This window comes from Pteropus alecto, unplaced genomic scaffold, assembly GCF_000325575.1.
Source record: "Pteropus alecto unplaced genomic scaffold, ASM32557v1 scaffold40, whole genome shotgun sequence".
Classification (NCBI taxonomy): Eukaryota; Metazoa; Chordata; class Mammalia; order Chiroptera; family Pteropodidae; genus Pteropus; species Pteropus alecto.
The window spans coordinates 1053946-1069053 of NW_006431919.1; the positions used below are offsets into that span (position 1 = coordinate 1053946).

General features: G+C 47.1%; 1 protein-coding gene across 4 annotated transcripts in view; it reads right to left on the bottom strand.

Moving 5' to 3' along the window:
* The window catches only part of SH3TC2 (SH3 domain and tetratricopeptide repeats 2), a 52885-nt gene that overhangs the window by 16854 nt on the left and 20923 nt on the right, over window positions 1–15108 (bottom strand). For all 4 annotated transcript variants that reach the window (XM_025043001.1, XM_025043000.1, XM_025042999.1 and 1 more), the window contains exons 8-12: window positions 14361–14556; window positions 6871–7004; window positions 4228–4269; window positions 2411–4108; window positions 2123–2303 (exon numbers count right to left, since the gene is read on the bottom strand). In XM_025043001.1, coding sequence (XP_024898769.1) covers window positions 2123–2303; window positions 2411–4108; window positions 4228–4269; window positions 6871–7004; window positions 14361–14556 — 2251 coding nt within the window. The remainder of the gene's footprint in view (window positions 1–2122; window positions 2304–2410; window positions 4109–4227; window positions 4270–6870; window positions 7005–14360; window positions 14557–15108) is intronic.

The window sequence follows — 15108 nt, forward strand, 5'->3', positions numbered from 1 at the left end:
TGACAAATGAACAGCTGGTACCAAGAGGGCTACTGCCAGTGTCAGAATAGCACAGCTGGCTGGTCCTAGACTTAACATCTGAGAATCGAAGGCAATTCATTCAATTAACTTTATAAATGGGGCAACCAAGAGGAGAAATGACTTGTTTAAGGACCCGTTGCTAGCTCATGGCAGGATCAGACTTCCTGACTCCTAATCCAGTTTTGGTTGCTCCTCTACCAGCTCTGTGGTTTCTGACTTCCTCCGGTCACTTCTTGGACCAACTGCAGCCCACTTTGTACTTCCTCTCCATCACCCCCGTCACCTAAGGACAGTGATCTTTCACGCTGGCTTAAATAAGACCTCCATGGTCTGTACTGACAGTGTCCAGGGATTTCCCTCTGGCCTCCTCCTCCTTAGGCTTTTGGTGTTTTTTTGACAACTGGAGGTGGGAGGAACACTGATGAGCAAAGAATGGCAGCGGGTAGGTGATGCCTGGGAGCAGTGACTGACCTGAAACTGAGCTCGTTCATAGGGAGAGGTGCAAATAAACCTGACACATACTTGTCCACCTTGTTTCGGTCCCTTAAAATCTAACTTTCTCAAAGCCCATTCCTACGATGCCTCATCATGAACATAACTGTTTTATCTCTAAGGTTAATTCAAGCCTGACTTCTGTATCTGCTCTAGAACCATCCAGGCTCCTAGGGGATCCTGGGATGGAAGCAAGGATGGGGCAAGGGCCAGGCCTCCTGTCTCCTCACATGCTGCAAGGATCAAAATCTCCTTTCCAGGGACTGAGGCAAAGATAATGGGAGATTTGCAAGACACCTGATTCTTGAAGGAAAGTGTGAGAGAGTGGAAGATGGAGAGGGGGTGGAGAGAGAGAGAGAAAGAAAGAGAGAGGGAATTCGTTATCTGATTATTCATGATCTGACTGTCCAGGTGCCTAAAGTTACCAGACTACCAGGTTGCCTAGAAAAGCAAGGTTGTCATTTAATTCACTTCTTGTCAACCACCTCTCTCCACTCAACACTAGCAATTATCCCTGCTTTATTTTAGAAGTCATTCATAGTTATGAATTCAATGCTGCAATGCTAATCTGTTGGTAAATGAAACTGAATATCTTGCAAACCATGCAGAATTTAAAAAGAATGAATTAAAGGCTTGTTAGAGAGCAGAACTGCAGGCCACGCCACTGACACATGAGGATCAAGCAGATTAGACCAGTGAAGAGATAGAAAAGAGAAAATCAGTGGATGGCAAGATACTCTGAGACTACCTTAAATGGCGAATGGTTAAAAGAAGCCTTTAGGTGAAACAGTTAGGTTTTGGTATATTTTTGCAAAAATGAGCCTTTTAAGAGAGTGCTAAAAAGTCATTCACAAAACAAAGGATGTCTCATTGTTCTATTATATAATTTTGTCAACACAATCAAGCTAAAAAGTCAACAAGTCTTTTGTTGTTTATTTCAAGACTTAGCACATAGTTGTAATTATAAACTAAAGCACTCTTAACTAAAAAGTGAAAATAAACTTATTCTTATCATTTCCAGTTCGTTTTAAAGGTAAGGTCTCAAATGATCTTTTTTTACTGTGAAATTTTTCACCGGTGCTTTCAATGAATTTATTCACTTTAAGTGTCCTTCCTCTAACACCAGTTATCCTCAGGTAACAAAGATCTGAGGGTTCCTCGGTCCTTGGTATAACTGCCACCGCTCTGAATTCTGCATCCTCAATCATGGTCATGTGATGGGTTGTTATGGAAACACACAAGTGCTTGAAACCCAGCCAACACTACTGAGCCCTTTCCATGTGATAGGCACTGTTCCAAGTGTTCCATGTCCATTAACTCATTTTTTCTTCACAGTAATACTGTAGGATAGATGCCGGCATTATCCTCCTTTGACTGATGAGGAAGCTAAGGCATAGAGAAATCAAATAACCTGTCCAAAGCCACACAGCTAATAAGCGATGGATGACTCTGGGTTTGCACTGCGTGGTGGCCACAAGCCCATGCTTTTTCCTTTTTTGATGTCGTAAACATACCACAGGCATTTGGACTTGCCTTCTTGAGGGAAAGAATATCGTTTCTCCTTAAGGAAGACCAGATGATTCTAGGACGGTCCGCAGCCCAGACTCACCTGGCCGTGTTTAGGTTCCGATAGAGCTGCCCGAGGGACTCCAGTAGCCGCCCCTCCATCTCTCGGTCCCTGAGTTGCTGAGCCAGCGTCAGCCAGTGCTCATGGTAGGTGATGCATGCCTCAGGGTTTGGGGACACAGAGCTGTAGAAATGGCAGAGGGATTTGGTGACCTGAAGCTGACCTGAACATAAAGCAGGGACACGAATGAGATGGCCTGCGAGAGGACAAGGGCAACGCGTGCTCTAACACTTTTCTCTAAAGCTGCCCAGCAGCGGGGGACATACTCACTTTTTAGGTGTCGATGCCTTAAGCCAAACAGCAATGCCATTTCATAACAAAGGCGGCCACCGGCCAGCTGGCGTCCGTACACCAGGACCTGGGCCAACCAGAGAAGCACCTGTACTAATTCCATGTCTGTCTCCACACTGGCCTGGAGTTGACAATAGAGTCGGATGGCCTGGAGAAGATAGTCCCTGGCAGGCCGCTGAACCCAGGACTTGAGGGTTAGGTAGCCAAGATTGGCCAAAGTCACCGCCTGGTTACGCATATCCCCCATCTCCCGGGCTCTGTTCAAGGCCCGGAGATAGTTCTTGGCTGCCTTGTTCACCCGGCCTTCACCTTGAAGTGCAAGTCCCAGAAGGTTATGGACCACTCCCTTTTGGGTAGCATGCTCTGTCTCCCTCAGGGAGTATAAGAGTGGATCGAGGATGTCCAAGGCCGCCTTCTCCTGGCTGGCTAAGAGATAGGCCCAGGCCAGGCAGAGGGAAGACTCAAAGGCTTCTTGCTCACTCAGCAGCTGCCCTAGCATCAAGGCTTGGCTCAGGTAGTAGATGGCACCATCAGGAGACCTGTGTTGGAGGTACACTTTGGACAGGATGAGACACAGGGCCCTCTGGGTGCGCCGATCTGCCTGCTCCTCACAGGCAGCCAGTGCCTGCCTGAGTGCGGGGCAGGCCAGAGCGGAAACTTCGCTCTGGCCTGAAGAGGGAACACCAAGGAGCTTGGTGGCATTCTGGAGGACCAGGTGGACCTGCCAAATTGAAAGGGATATTCCTTGGGCACTTTGGAGACCGCGCTGCCGGATAGAGGCCACTGCAAGGTGTGGAAGGTATTTCTTATCATACAGAAAACTCAGGATGGTGGCCACAGCGTCCGAGGCAGGAGGGTGTCCAGAGAGCAGCTGCAGACGTTCGGCAAAGGGCAGGACCTCCTCATGCCGGCCGAGGCTTAGGAGCAGCCGGATGGCCAGGAAGCAGGCCCTGGCCTCCAAGGGGCAGCTGCCCGCCGCAATGCCCTGGCGCAGCACGTAGGCCACCACGTCGAGCTCGTTCTTGGCACTGGACTCACGGTCAGGCAGGCAGGCCAACAGGGCGCCTGCCTTTTCTAGCAGGGCCGAGCCTTTATGCCTCAGTCTCTGCCTCAAGTAGATAGCAGCCAAATTGATGTACAGAGCAGCTACCAAGGAGAGGTCCCCAAACGCCCCACTGAGAATGTGGATGGCCTCCTCGAAGTACACCCTGGCCTGAGAGAGCTTGACCTTCCTGACACTCAGCCGGCCCAAGAGGAAGCAGAGCCGGGCATGGGCCCAGGTCATGCGGCTCCGCTTGGCCCACTTCCTGGAGGCCTCCAGATAGGCCACCAGCTCGTCCTCTTCAGAGAAGCTGTAAAAGGAAGATGTGAGGAAAGAGAAAGAGAAATCATAGAGGCTCTTGAAGTGGTCGGCGTAACCCTCGTGATCCAGAAAAGCCAATATAGGGGCGAAGTTCTCAGCTTCCTCCTCCTCCGGACCAGTGTTCAGGTCCATGAGCAGTTCCGGGTCATCAAGGTCATCGGGCTCCGGCAGGTGATAACTGTCTGAGGCGGCTGAGAGGAGCTCGTCCTCCAGGCTGGAGTCCTCGGAGCTGCTGGACGGTCTGGAGCCCACGGCCCAGTGCTCCTCCCAGGCCCCACCAGGCCGGGTCTCTTTGAAGCTTGTGGGCTGGGACGCTGTAAGGGACAGGCAGAGTTGAGCAACCATGAGTACTTGCAATATGGCGGCCAGCTCTTGGCAAGAGGACAGGATGCTGCCCAGAAAGACTGAGGGGGTCAGAGCAGGATCTACTCACCACTCAGATCGTTTGGGAGATTCTGGATGGATTCAAATCCACCTGGATAAAGATGAAGGACAGACCTGTGTTAGATCATCATGGGCCGCCATTCCTCTGCCTATAGGTGTACCCCAGACCAGTGGCCCCTTAGGAGACTCTGTGTTTAAGTTTCAGACCATCAGCCATCTTTAAGAAACTGGGCAGAATTCTCCCCTTCGTTATCAGTGTAGAGCTGCAGGAACTTGAAGATTATCTGACTTATCCTATTCACTCTACAACTGGGAACCGAGGTACAGAATCAGAGGATAAAAGCTGGAAGCACGAGCTCTATGCCGAGCAGCATGGGGGTCGGGGGGATGATAGAATCCGAAGCCCCAAATCTCTCAATAACTTTACGGCAGAGCCGTGAACAGAACTTCAAGCGAAGCGCACTTTGTGGCCCGTGGCACTGCTTCCCATTCCCGCGTGTACCATCCTTCCTTTTTCCTTCCTCTCATCCATCACCCGTCCACTCAGACACTGACTTAGTGTGTACAATGTGCTTTGACAGGACAAGGTGACCAAAGGTGAATAATGAAGAAAAGAAAGCGAAGATGCATCTGAGGGGCCTAGTTTTGTTCTCTGAAGTGACTTGGCGGGATGAGGCAGGCGAAAGGACAGTCTCGAGCCTGGTTTTGGACATTTTGAGTTTGCCCTTCTTGCAGGAGCTCTCGGCAGAGAATGGAATCGATCCAGCGGGAGACAAGGTGGCAAGTGGGAGCCAGTGAAGGAGACTGACCGGAAAGGTACAGTCAGCGAGAAAAGAGGAGACACAGAGAGCAGGGTGCTTTACGGTGCAGCCACCTAATGTCACGAGAGTGAAACGAGACTAGGTGAGAGCCAAGAAGACGCAGTGAGTTTGGCAGCAAAGACGGGAATCCTCAGGACCCGAGCAGCCTCGGTGGAGCTGCGCAGGCCAAGGCCAGAGTCGTGCTCCGCAGGGCAGGGGCTGGGGGAGAGGAGGTTCTGCCTGTTCCTGGCAGAGACGCGACAGCCGCCTCTTCCCTCTCTGGGCTCACTGGTGAACTGTGAGGACAGCAGGCCCCTCACCAAGGCAAGCCTCTGCTTTCTATTCGCCGGGGAAGGCTTTTTCTGCGAGTGTCATTGCAGATACTTGAGGTCTGCAAGCCCCAAAGGGTAGAAGGCTCCGCAGCCAAACACAGGAGAGCTGAGCCCTGCAGAGCTGTTCACGCACCTGTCCCTCACTGACTCTGAGGACATGAGCCATTCTTACTGCAGCCATCTGTCTCCAGGCCACGATCCCCGAGAACACAAACATTGCATGAGCTACAAAAAGGTGCTCCTTCTGGAGGAAAAGTTACAGAGAGGTACTCCTTCCCCAGGGCACAGGCCCTGGGGGAGCCGGAATTTACCCAGAGTATGTCCCTTCTGCTGGTTTCCTTGGTGGCAGGGGCGGCCTGCACAGCCATAAGGCACAGCTCTGTACCCAGCAGAGTTACACTACCGGTCTTTAGATAAAAGGCCTCAGGCCGCCCGGGACTTGCTCCTGGATCTCCCTCAACCACTGGATCAATGATTGGCAGATACCTTAGATCTGAGTCTGCAGCCTACATCCCCAAGGCACACCCCAAGTAGTTCTTTTCAGACCTCAGTTCGCACCTACCAGGCAACACCCATAGTTTCAGCTTCCTGGCTCAGCTGGGTGGGGCAGTGTGATCTGCTTGTGGCAGAAACCCTCTGCCAGGGCGGGTGCTGATGTCTGAGCTAAGTGCCCCTCACAAATGCTCCTTGTGCTGGAGGAAGACTCCAGCTCCTGCCTCTGGCCCCGAGAGCTGACCTGACGGGTCCCTCCTGCAGAATCTCTGGCTGTACCCAGGAAACGTGCCCCATCTAATCTGGCCACAGAGGAGCAGACAAAGCATCACCATTGCTGAAGAGATGGGAGAAATAAGAAACCTGTCATGGGAGAGTGTACTTTCTGACACAGCGCGGTGGGCCCTGCCCAAAGGAAGGGAAAGTAGTGTCATTCATTCACTCAGTCCACCATCCTGACACTGCTGAGAACTGCACTAGGCACTGACCCACCCAAGTCTAGCGTACCCAGCAGTCCAATGGCATTTGTGTCGGGGGCGATGTGGCAAAATAAGGGTTGTCCTGACTGAAAATAGGGAAGTGCAGTTCTTATTCTGGCTCAGGCACTGATTCACTTGGGCCTCAGTTTCCCAATCTGTGAAGTGGGAGGAGAAATCACCTCTTAGGATCCTTCCAGCTGTAATGTTTTAGGCCCCCACCTCGGTCACTGGGGACCTAGACATACTTCGGTCCTAGGAGAAGGGACCACAACAGCTACTCAGGAAGTTTTTCTTCTCCTGAATTAGAATGGAAGGCTCAATATGGCAGACCTCCCATGTTACAGATGGGTTAGTTTCAACGTATCTCACAGTTTCTAGGAAAAAGTCCCACGCAACCCCAGAACTGTCTGAAATCTAAAGTGAAAGTGCTGCTAAACAATCATGATCCGGGTCATCGACTGAATAGTGGCCATAGCCCCAAACTCACGGATGGGAGTCAGATTTAAAGATCCTCTACTCCTATTTAGAGACCCTCTCTTAATCGTGAGGAGCCTGGGCTTTCAACAGGGTCCGGGGAGCGAATACTCACTAAGCCGGTAGACAGATGTTATGTCAGTATGAGCAAGCGCGTGGAGGAAGCTGGCACACTCAGCTTTCCAGTCACTTTCCAGGACCCACAGAGAGCATCTTTCTTCATCACTGAAAAAAGCGGAGTTCTTGCTTCTGCATTGAGACAAAAGACATGAACACAGATCAGTGCAAGGTTCTGGGCACGACCCCTTCCCTCTCCATCTGATGATGCAGTGAAGGACATTGAGAAGCCATCAACCCGTATGCCCATAACTGAACTCAGACTCCTCGTCTCAGTGTTGTATAATGTACTTATTTATACTGCCAGCGAGGAATTGCTGTTTGCACTTCACCCATGGAGAACAGAGCTACACAGTTGCTGAATAGGGCAAAGTGGGGATGGAAACGCCCATTCTGTTAAAACGCTATCTTCCCCCCCAAAAAAGAAAGCCTCTTCTCTCAACTCCTACCCATTCTTCGACACCATAAGGTGCCTATTTTTAATGGGAGAAATAGGAATAGGTTGCCCTAAATATAAGGGTTGGAAAGGAACCATTAAAAGAAGTTTCTTTGTGAGGTTATTGCAAGAAATCACACAGAACAGGTGACACGACCTAGAGGAATGATAAAGAAAATTTGATGACAGTCAGAAGGAACCTTTCATAACGGTTGACATTGGTTGGATTCCACAACACAGACAGTGGTATGCAGCATCGGGAGAGAAACAGAACACTAAGAAACGGGAGGTGGGTAGAAGCCCCAGGGGGCTGGAAGAAATGACTGTAAATCACAGGGATCTTTATAGTCACCCTGTATTACAAACTAATTGTTAAAGCCAATTTGCTTCCTAGAGAGATTTGTCATAGACTCAAAGAACTTGAAAACTAGAAGTGCTTTAGAAAGTGTTCAATTCGGTATCTATCTGAACAATTTTTAAGATCTCTTTCACTTCTAAATAAAGGTTTTTTTTTTTAACCTCAGAATCCATATCTTAAACAAAATTACTTGGAAGCCCAAGAGTTAATAACAGCTAATATTTTGGGGGACTCACTATGAATCAGACACCATTATCTCATTTAATATTGCCCTATGAGGCAGATACCACTCTTATCCTCTTTTTACAGAGGAGGAAACTGAGGCACAGAAAAAGAAGTTGGTAGTTAGGAAGTGGTAGACTCAAATATAAGACGAGCAGGGTACTATGGCCACGGCACCCTGAACGTGTCCGATCCCGTCTGATCTCGGAAGCTAAGCAGGGTCAGGCCTTGGATGGGAGACCACCTAGGAAAACCAGGTGCTGTAGGCGTTAAAAAAAAAGAAAAGAAAAAAAGACAAGCACGGTTGGGGAGGATGGGGATGGAGGTGTTGTGGTCTGCCACCTACCCTTTGTACCCATAGCTCAGATAAATGCAGTGATGAGAAAAACGAGCGGCTGATAGGAACTGCTCAAGGTCACCCCACTAATTAGGGGCAAAACTGGCACCAAAGCTGTGTCCTGGCTTCTGGCCCAGCGTTCTTTCAACGACCTTTACTGGACCCCCACCCCGCTGGTCTGACCCTCAGTTTCTCCATGAGAGCATCCATCCCCGAAAGAGCACACAATTGAATTCTACAACTAAACTCATTTAAGATCAAAAGAATTACACGATCCTAAGTTTTCCTGTAACTCTTATATTTTAAAAGCAATTCCTGAATTGATTATCTCATTTACTACTCTTCAGAAAACACCGATGACGTGGTATTTTTATCCACATGTGTAGATGAAGATTCGGAAAGATTCAGTGATACTCTCAGAATGACACAGCTAGAAAGTGGTGAGGCTGAGACTCAAGCTGAGGTCGTCTGCCTCTGTGTCCATTGCCTCGAAGCTGCTCTGCTAACATCCCGAGTCCCAGGTATTCAGATTCCCAGGAGCTTGACAAATTACATGAGGGTTTTCCCAGCATGAGGATGAGGTAGGTAGGTAGGAGGAGCCTGGTAGGGCTTCCAAAAACATGTCAGGCGGAAGTGCTCCACACACGGCTATTCTCCCTCACACACGCAGATGAATCCTGGATAAAATGTGACAAAGATAAATATTCGAATACATTGACCTTAAAGAAGAAGAGGAAATTCCTGGGAGCCAGAAACGAAAGAAGAAACCAAAGACAAGTCCGTAAGCCCAGAGTCCCTGGGGGTTCTCAGCAGGGACATTAGTTGTCAGAGCTGGAGCTGACTTTGTAATGCCACCCAGGGTCAGGAGATGCGACTTGGGACCTGTGTGGACCAGAGAAGCTGAACCGAGCTCCCTACATAGCTTTGAGTTCCATAGGGCCCAAAATCTGGAACAACTTTCGTAAAGAGGGGATTGGAAAAGTTGCCCACCAAGAGCACACATTGCATCTATCTGAATCCCTGGGGGAAAAAATGTTTTAAAAAACCTAGATTTACACCATTAGAAGGTATGGGACCTGAACTTACACCGCACAGTGTGGGTACCACAAGCAGAACATTCAACATTAGAGCAACAGGCTTGGACCATTGAGTTCTAAGTCTTCAGGGAAAACAAATGTCAAAACTACTCTCCTGGGATGCTTTCACCAGTCCAGGTTTCATGCAAAGACCATCTTTTAAAATGTTGAAAATTCGTTCACATAACCAAAAATGCAAACCACACAAAAAATGAACTACTTACAAGAGTCAGCAGATACACAAATAGGTAAATGAATACTATAAAAACTAGAAATAACAATAACTTGAAGATTAATTTATTAAAAAAATATAGTTTAAATCCTGAAATAAAAAGAGCAAATAGAAGTTACAATAAAAATGTGGAACATTGTGAGTGGAAAGAAGCATACACAAAAATTAGCAAAATACAAATTCTAGAAACGAAAATAAAGGCATGGAAAGTTAGGACTCCATGAGTGAGCTAAACAGGTTTAGTTGCAGCAGAGGAGAAAATTAGTGAAACTAAAGATTGTTCTGAGGAAATCACCCAGAATTTAGCCTAGAATGACAAAAAGATAAAAAATACAAAAGAACTGATTAGGCAGGATTGAGAATAGAATGACAAGTCAAACATACCTCTACTAGGCATTCCAGAAGAGAGACTAAAAAGAATGAGAGAGAGGTAATATTCAAAGGGAGAATGAAAATTTTCCAGAACTGAAGAAAGACTGAGTCTTCAATTGAAGAACCACAGCAAGTCCTGAGCAAAATAAATAAAAATAATATAATTTTAAACATGATTTCCATTTAAGATCATAGGTCTTTTCATGTTTTCTATTTCTCTCAATCCTTCTTTCTGGGTTCAATTTAGCTATTATGTAATTGTTTGATTTATGAAATGAAAGAGTTAAATATAAAGAAAAAGAAAACAAATCAGTGAAATAAAAACAAAGAAAGTAGAAGAAAATCATAAAGGTAAATATGAAATTCATAAAATAGAAGACAAAGAAACAATAAAGGTGGTCAACATAAGAAAAATTGGTTCTCCGAAAAGATTAATAAAATGGACAAAATCCTGGCAAAACGAATTCGAAATTTTATATTAATAGTTATTTTTCCTTCCACACTCGGAAGGTGTTATTCTACACCTAGCTAAATTACCATTCAAGAGTATATTTTAAGTATTTTTCACACAAACAAGGACTGAAGACTAAGAATATTTACAACTCACAGATCGCCACTGAAATAACTACTAAAAGACATACCTTATGAAGTAGACGACTTGCTATAAATATATAATAGAATATATCACATCAGGACACATAGAAAATTGTGTAACATCAATAGCAAAAAAGAAACCTTAACAAAATAAACCAGTGAGGAAAAGAGCTGCCTACCTACAAAGAAATGGCTATGAGGCTAGAAGCATACTTCTCATCAAACAGATGCCACAAGGAAAGGAATTATAAAGATGACACAGATAAACAATATGTAGGATAAAAGAGGGGATGTAAGAAAGATTTTTAAAAAATGTTTCATACCATGAAATACTGTCTTTTCTCCTTTGTTGTTTTTTTATGGTTTGAGTGCATTAATTTTCAATCTCGCCTATTTTTAAATTTAGGCATTTAAGTATATAAATTTCCTTTAAGAAACACTTTACTAAAATGAACTATTTCTACTACTATGAAACTAAATCTTAAACTTATAAAGTCAACTGAGGAAATGGCTAGTTGCAGAAAAAACATTTATATAAACACTTAAATACATAGAACTATAGTATTTTTGGTTTATGGACAAATATCCATTGTTAAAATGTATCAGAATAAGGACTGGACACATACATATTACCTTCAAATAGAGTTTGCCTCTGGGCTGGGAATCAGGATCAGAGGGAAAAAGGCATCTTCAGTTATATCTAAAGCACTTTTCCTTTAAAATTCACATACATATACAAAAATACACAGATAAATTTTTAAAAACATAAAACATTTTTTTTTTAAGGAAGGATGGAGAGTTCTGTTATTGTCTAAAGCTGAGAGCTCTGAAGTCACTCTGGCTAATGCAAATATGCTGTCTATTAAGAAAGAATGTCTGCCACAAGTTTTAAGAACTGGTCTTTCAGCTGCTGTTGCTGAACTGTGCCTAAAAAAGGAAACCCATAAATTTGCTTCTGTGGAGAAGTTAGGATCCCTTTCCCATGTGTCAGAGGTTCAGAGTAAATCTGACTCAGAAAACAGCTTCTGAGAAATTTCACTCTCAATATACTGACAATGTGGTTAAATAAATGAAAACACACACACACACACACACACACACACCCACCCCTCTTGAGGAGTAGTATACCAGACAGAGAGGGAATCTGTGAGAAGATGGAGACTTCAGGGACCAGCTTCAGAAACCCGACACCAAACAAACATAGACCAAGCGTGACACCCAGTGGCCAATCTCTGGCATAGCACACAGGAATGATTCCAAGACACACTTGGGCTGCAGCTTGTGTCCAGGTTGTTTGTGGGGTTTTCCTGATTGCTGTGTTTTAGGGATGTCTGCGTTCGAGAGAGTGCTTCATGGAGATGCAATGAGCCAGTTACCCTCTCTTCTCCTCTTCCACCCCTCCCTGTCCCCTGGCTCATTTTTCTAATCCCCACCCAGTGTGCAATCTCTGGTGCACTGTGCCCCACAAGTGACCAGGTGTAAACCAACAGATGACACTGTGGAAACAGAATGTCTCATGCCACCGCTCCAATACAGGGGCTGATGTCCTTCAGGGTTAGAGTGTATCCCCTACAACAAAGCCAGCTAAAATGTGATTAATTGATTTAATGGTATTGTGTTATTGTCATTTGGGGCAAGGTATGAGATGCTGAAGTCCAAATGTAATTTGTGAAATCTGACACCTGCCCACAATATCCTATTAAAACTGCCTCTCAAAGTTTACCACACACAACAGTGACAGCAATAAAAGAGCTAATACATATTCACCATGTGCCCACACACGCGTACACACACACACACACACACACACACACACACACACACACACAGTTCCAGGTACCATCTTAAGTACTTTACATGTTGCATTAGCTTCTTGAAACTCATGATGATCTTATGGATAAATACAAATGTTGTATACATTTTACAGATGAGAAAACTAAGGCATAGGGAGACAAATTAACATATCCAAAGTCACTCAGCTAGTACACTAACGGAGACACGTGATGTGCTCACATGGCCATAAATGCCTTTCCAGCAGTTTTGCTCTGTAACTCTTGATTACTAAGCTATGTTGCTTCTTGAGGACCAATGACCTCCCAGTGGCCAGTCCCAAAGGCCTTTCAGTGTGAAGCATCCCCCGCCGCCCTGTAATGGTCCCTCCCTCTCAGCCGGCTCCTCTGTCTCTCTCGATACATTCTTTCTTCCTCTGCTCTGTAAACAGTTCTTTCCCATCAAGGCCCTGTTCTTTCTTCTTTCTTCAGGACCTCGGCTGCAGCACTCATTGGATTTAATGTCAGGATTCCAGGGTTCTAGACCCACGGCCCTGAGTCCCAGCCTCTCATTCCTAGGTCCTCACTTCTCCCAGCGGTAAATGAGGGTGGTTTGAGCAGTGGTCTCACCTTGGCCACACGCTGGCCCCACCTGGGGAGCTCTCCTGACCATCGCTGCCCAGGCCCCACCCAGACCAATGACATGGAGCCTCCAGGGTCGATCACAGGTGTCCACGTTTGTACAGCTCCCGGAATCTTTAAATTCCTCTTGATCGGTCCTCAGCCCTGCCCTCTCCTCTCCATTCCCCCTGCCCCTTCCCAAGGCCACCGGCCTCAGCCTTTTCACTGGTGTCCTGCTCCAGGATCTCCCCCACCTAGGGAGGCCTCCCCCAGAGCCAGGGTCAGCTTCCTAGAGAGGAGTCCCAGTCAAGTCACCCCTGCTCAGAGACACTCAGCAGCTCCCCATTCTCTGCCAGGTGAAGACAGGCCCAGCACAGGCGTGCCCTGCCCACCCCCCTCCTGGCAATCTGCTTCCCAACACCCCCTCAATTTCCCACCTGTCACCTCCTCTCCCTATTTACGAGTTGAGACATGTACATTGTTCAGAGCTGAACTCAAATGTCAGCTTGTTCATGAAAGTTCTCTTGACATCCCATCCCCCTTATAAATGCCTGTAGCACTCCATACCCCTCCAGGAGCTCTGTGAGTGACCTTCTTTGTTTAGAGTTACACGAGTTCCCACATTTCTGTGTAGAGAAAACGACCTTCTGTTCCCTCTCCCTATGAAAGGCGGGGCTCTGCCCTTTGGTCCACTCTCCTCGGTGGCTCTTTCCCACAGAGAAAGGATTCCAGGCTGAGTGTTCAGAGCCTTAAACATCCCACGGGCCACGGCTCCCTGGTGCAGGGGTCTACGGAGTCTCAGTGTCAGCAGCCAGCTCCGTCCCCTCTCGTCGTAGTCCTGGGCCCAGGCTTCCTACCGAGTCCTATCCTGTGCGAGAAGCCCACCCGAGAGGCTGCGCAGTACTCGTGAGCTCTGTCCCTCTGTGACAGGGCGATGGAGATGGCTGGCCGTCTGCTGCTCCTCAGAACCAGCCCTTCTGGACTCAAGGCAGAAAGAGTAAAAGACGCATTCTATCATCCTGGCCAATGCTGACGGCACAGTATGCTCTAGGCAGCCAGATCTACACGGGGGGCCTCTCCGTGGACTGAGCTGTACTCTATCGGCCCCATGTGCGTACTTGCCTTGATGGGGCCCCTTGATTAGATAGGACGAGTGGCAGAAAACAAAGACGAACACCGCGTACCCGGTGCCCAACAGCAGGCCTTTGTCTTGGGGCTGCATTTCTCTCCTTGCACAGAGGAGGGCCTCAGTCACCATCTGTTGAAATAAACCGAACTTATTCCCTGCTCACTCATCCTCTCCATCCTATCACTCCTTGCGTCGGCCTTGTTTGTCAGAATGTGCTCCTCTGGCTCCTTGCTACCAGGAAACCCTGCAGTGCACCTGCGAACCTGCTCAGAATGGGGAGACACCCCAGGAGAAGGCAGCCCGGCTCCAGGACATCTCAGAGGGGCCCTCTGTCATACTCACATTGGGGAATAAGAATCAGGATCTATATTCCTGGTGGGGACAAAGCCCACTTCCCCTGAGCACGTCGACTTCCCGATGAACCACTGAAGCCCGGGAATGATGACGCCGATGATCTCGATGCTATCTCCTTGGCAGACATTCAGCTCATCCTTTTCTTCCCGCTCGTAATCCTTCCAGGCCTTACATTTTCCTCTGCCTGTGGGGAAACAGCACCCGAGTCAAGTACACAAGGCAGAAACAGCTGAGCCTTCCACTAGCTTCGATATAATGTGAAATGAGGGGTTCCCACACTTTAGAATGTCAAGGGCCTGTAGAATTCCACCTCCACACTTACCCTCGCCAAAAAAAAAGAAATTGGAAGGAATGACACAGGGTAGTTTTTGTTTTGACAACCTAGGACTTCAATAAAAGGAACTACCATCCACTTTCACCATCATTTTATAAAAGAAAAGCTGTTATAACAGATACACAAAAGATAATCTCAGAATACTGGATATACCTTAAAACAGAACAAAGTTAGCTTATGGGAAACTGGAAAGCTGACTATTTGTCCTACTTAGTCCGATTTGCCATTATCATGCAAACACTTCATCGTGGTTGGCACAAACCCACACACCAGGGTGAGAACCACTGCAGGATCTCTCCACTTCCTTCCAGCTCCTTTGGCCACGGTGGCCCTCAGTCTCCCCAGCTGTAAAATGGGGATGATAAGAATACTTGTCTCTCATAAATATTAGGAAGAGTCAAA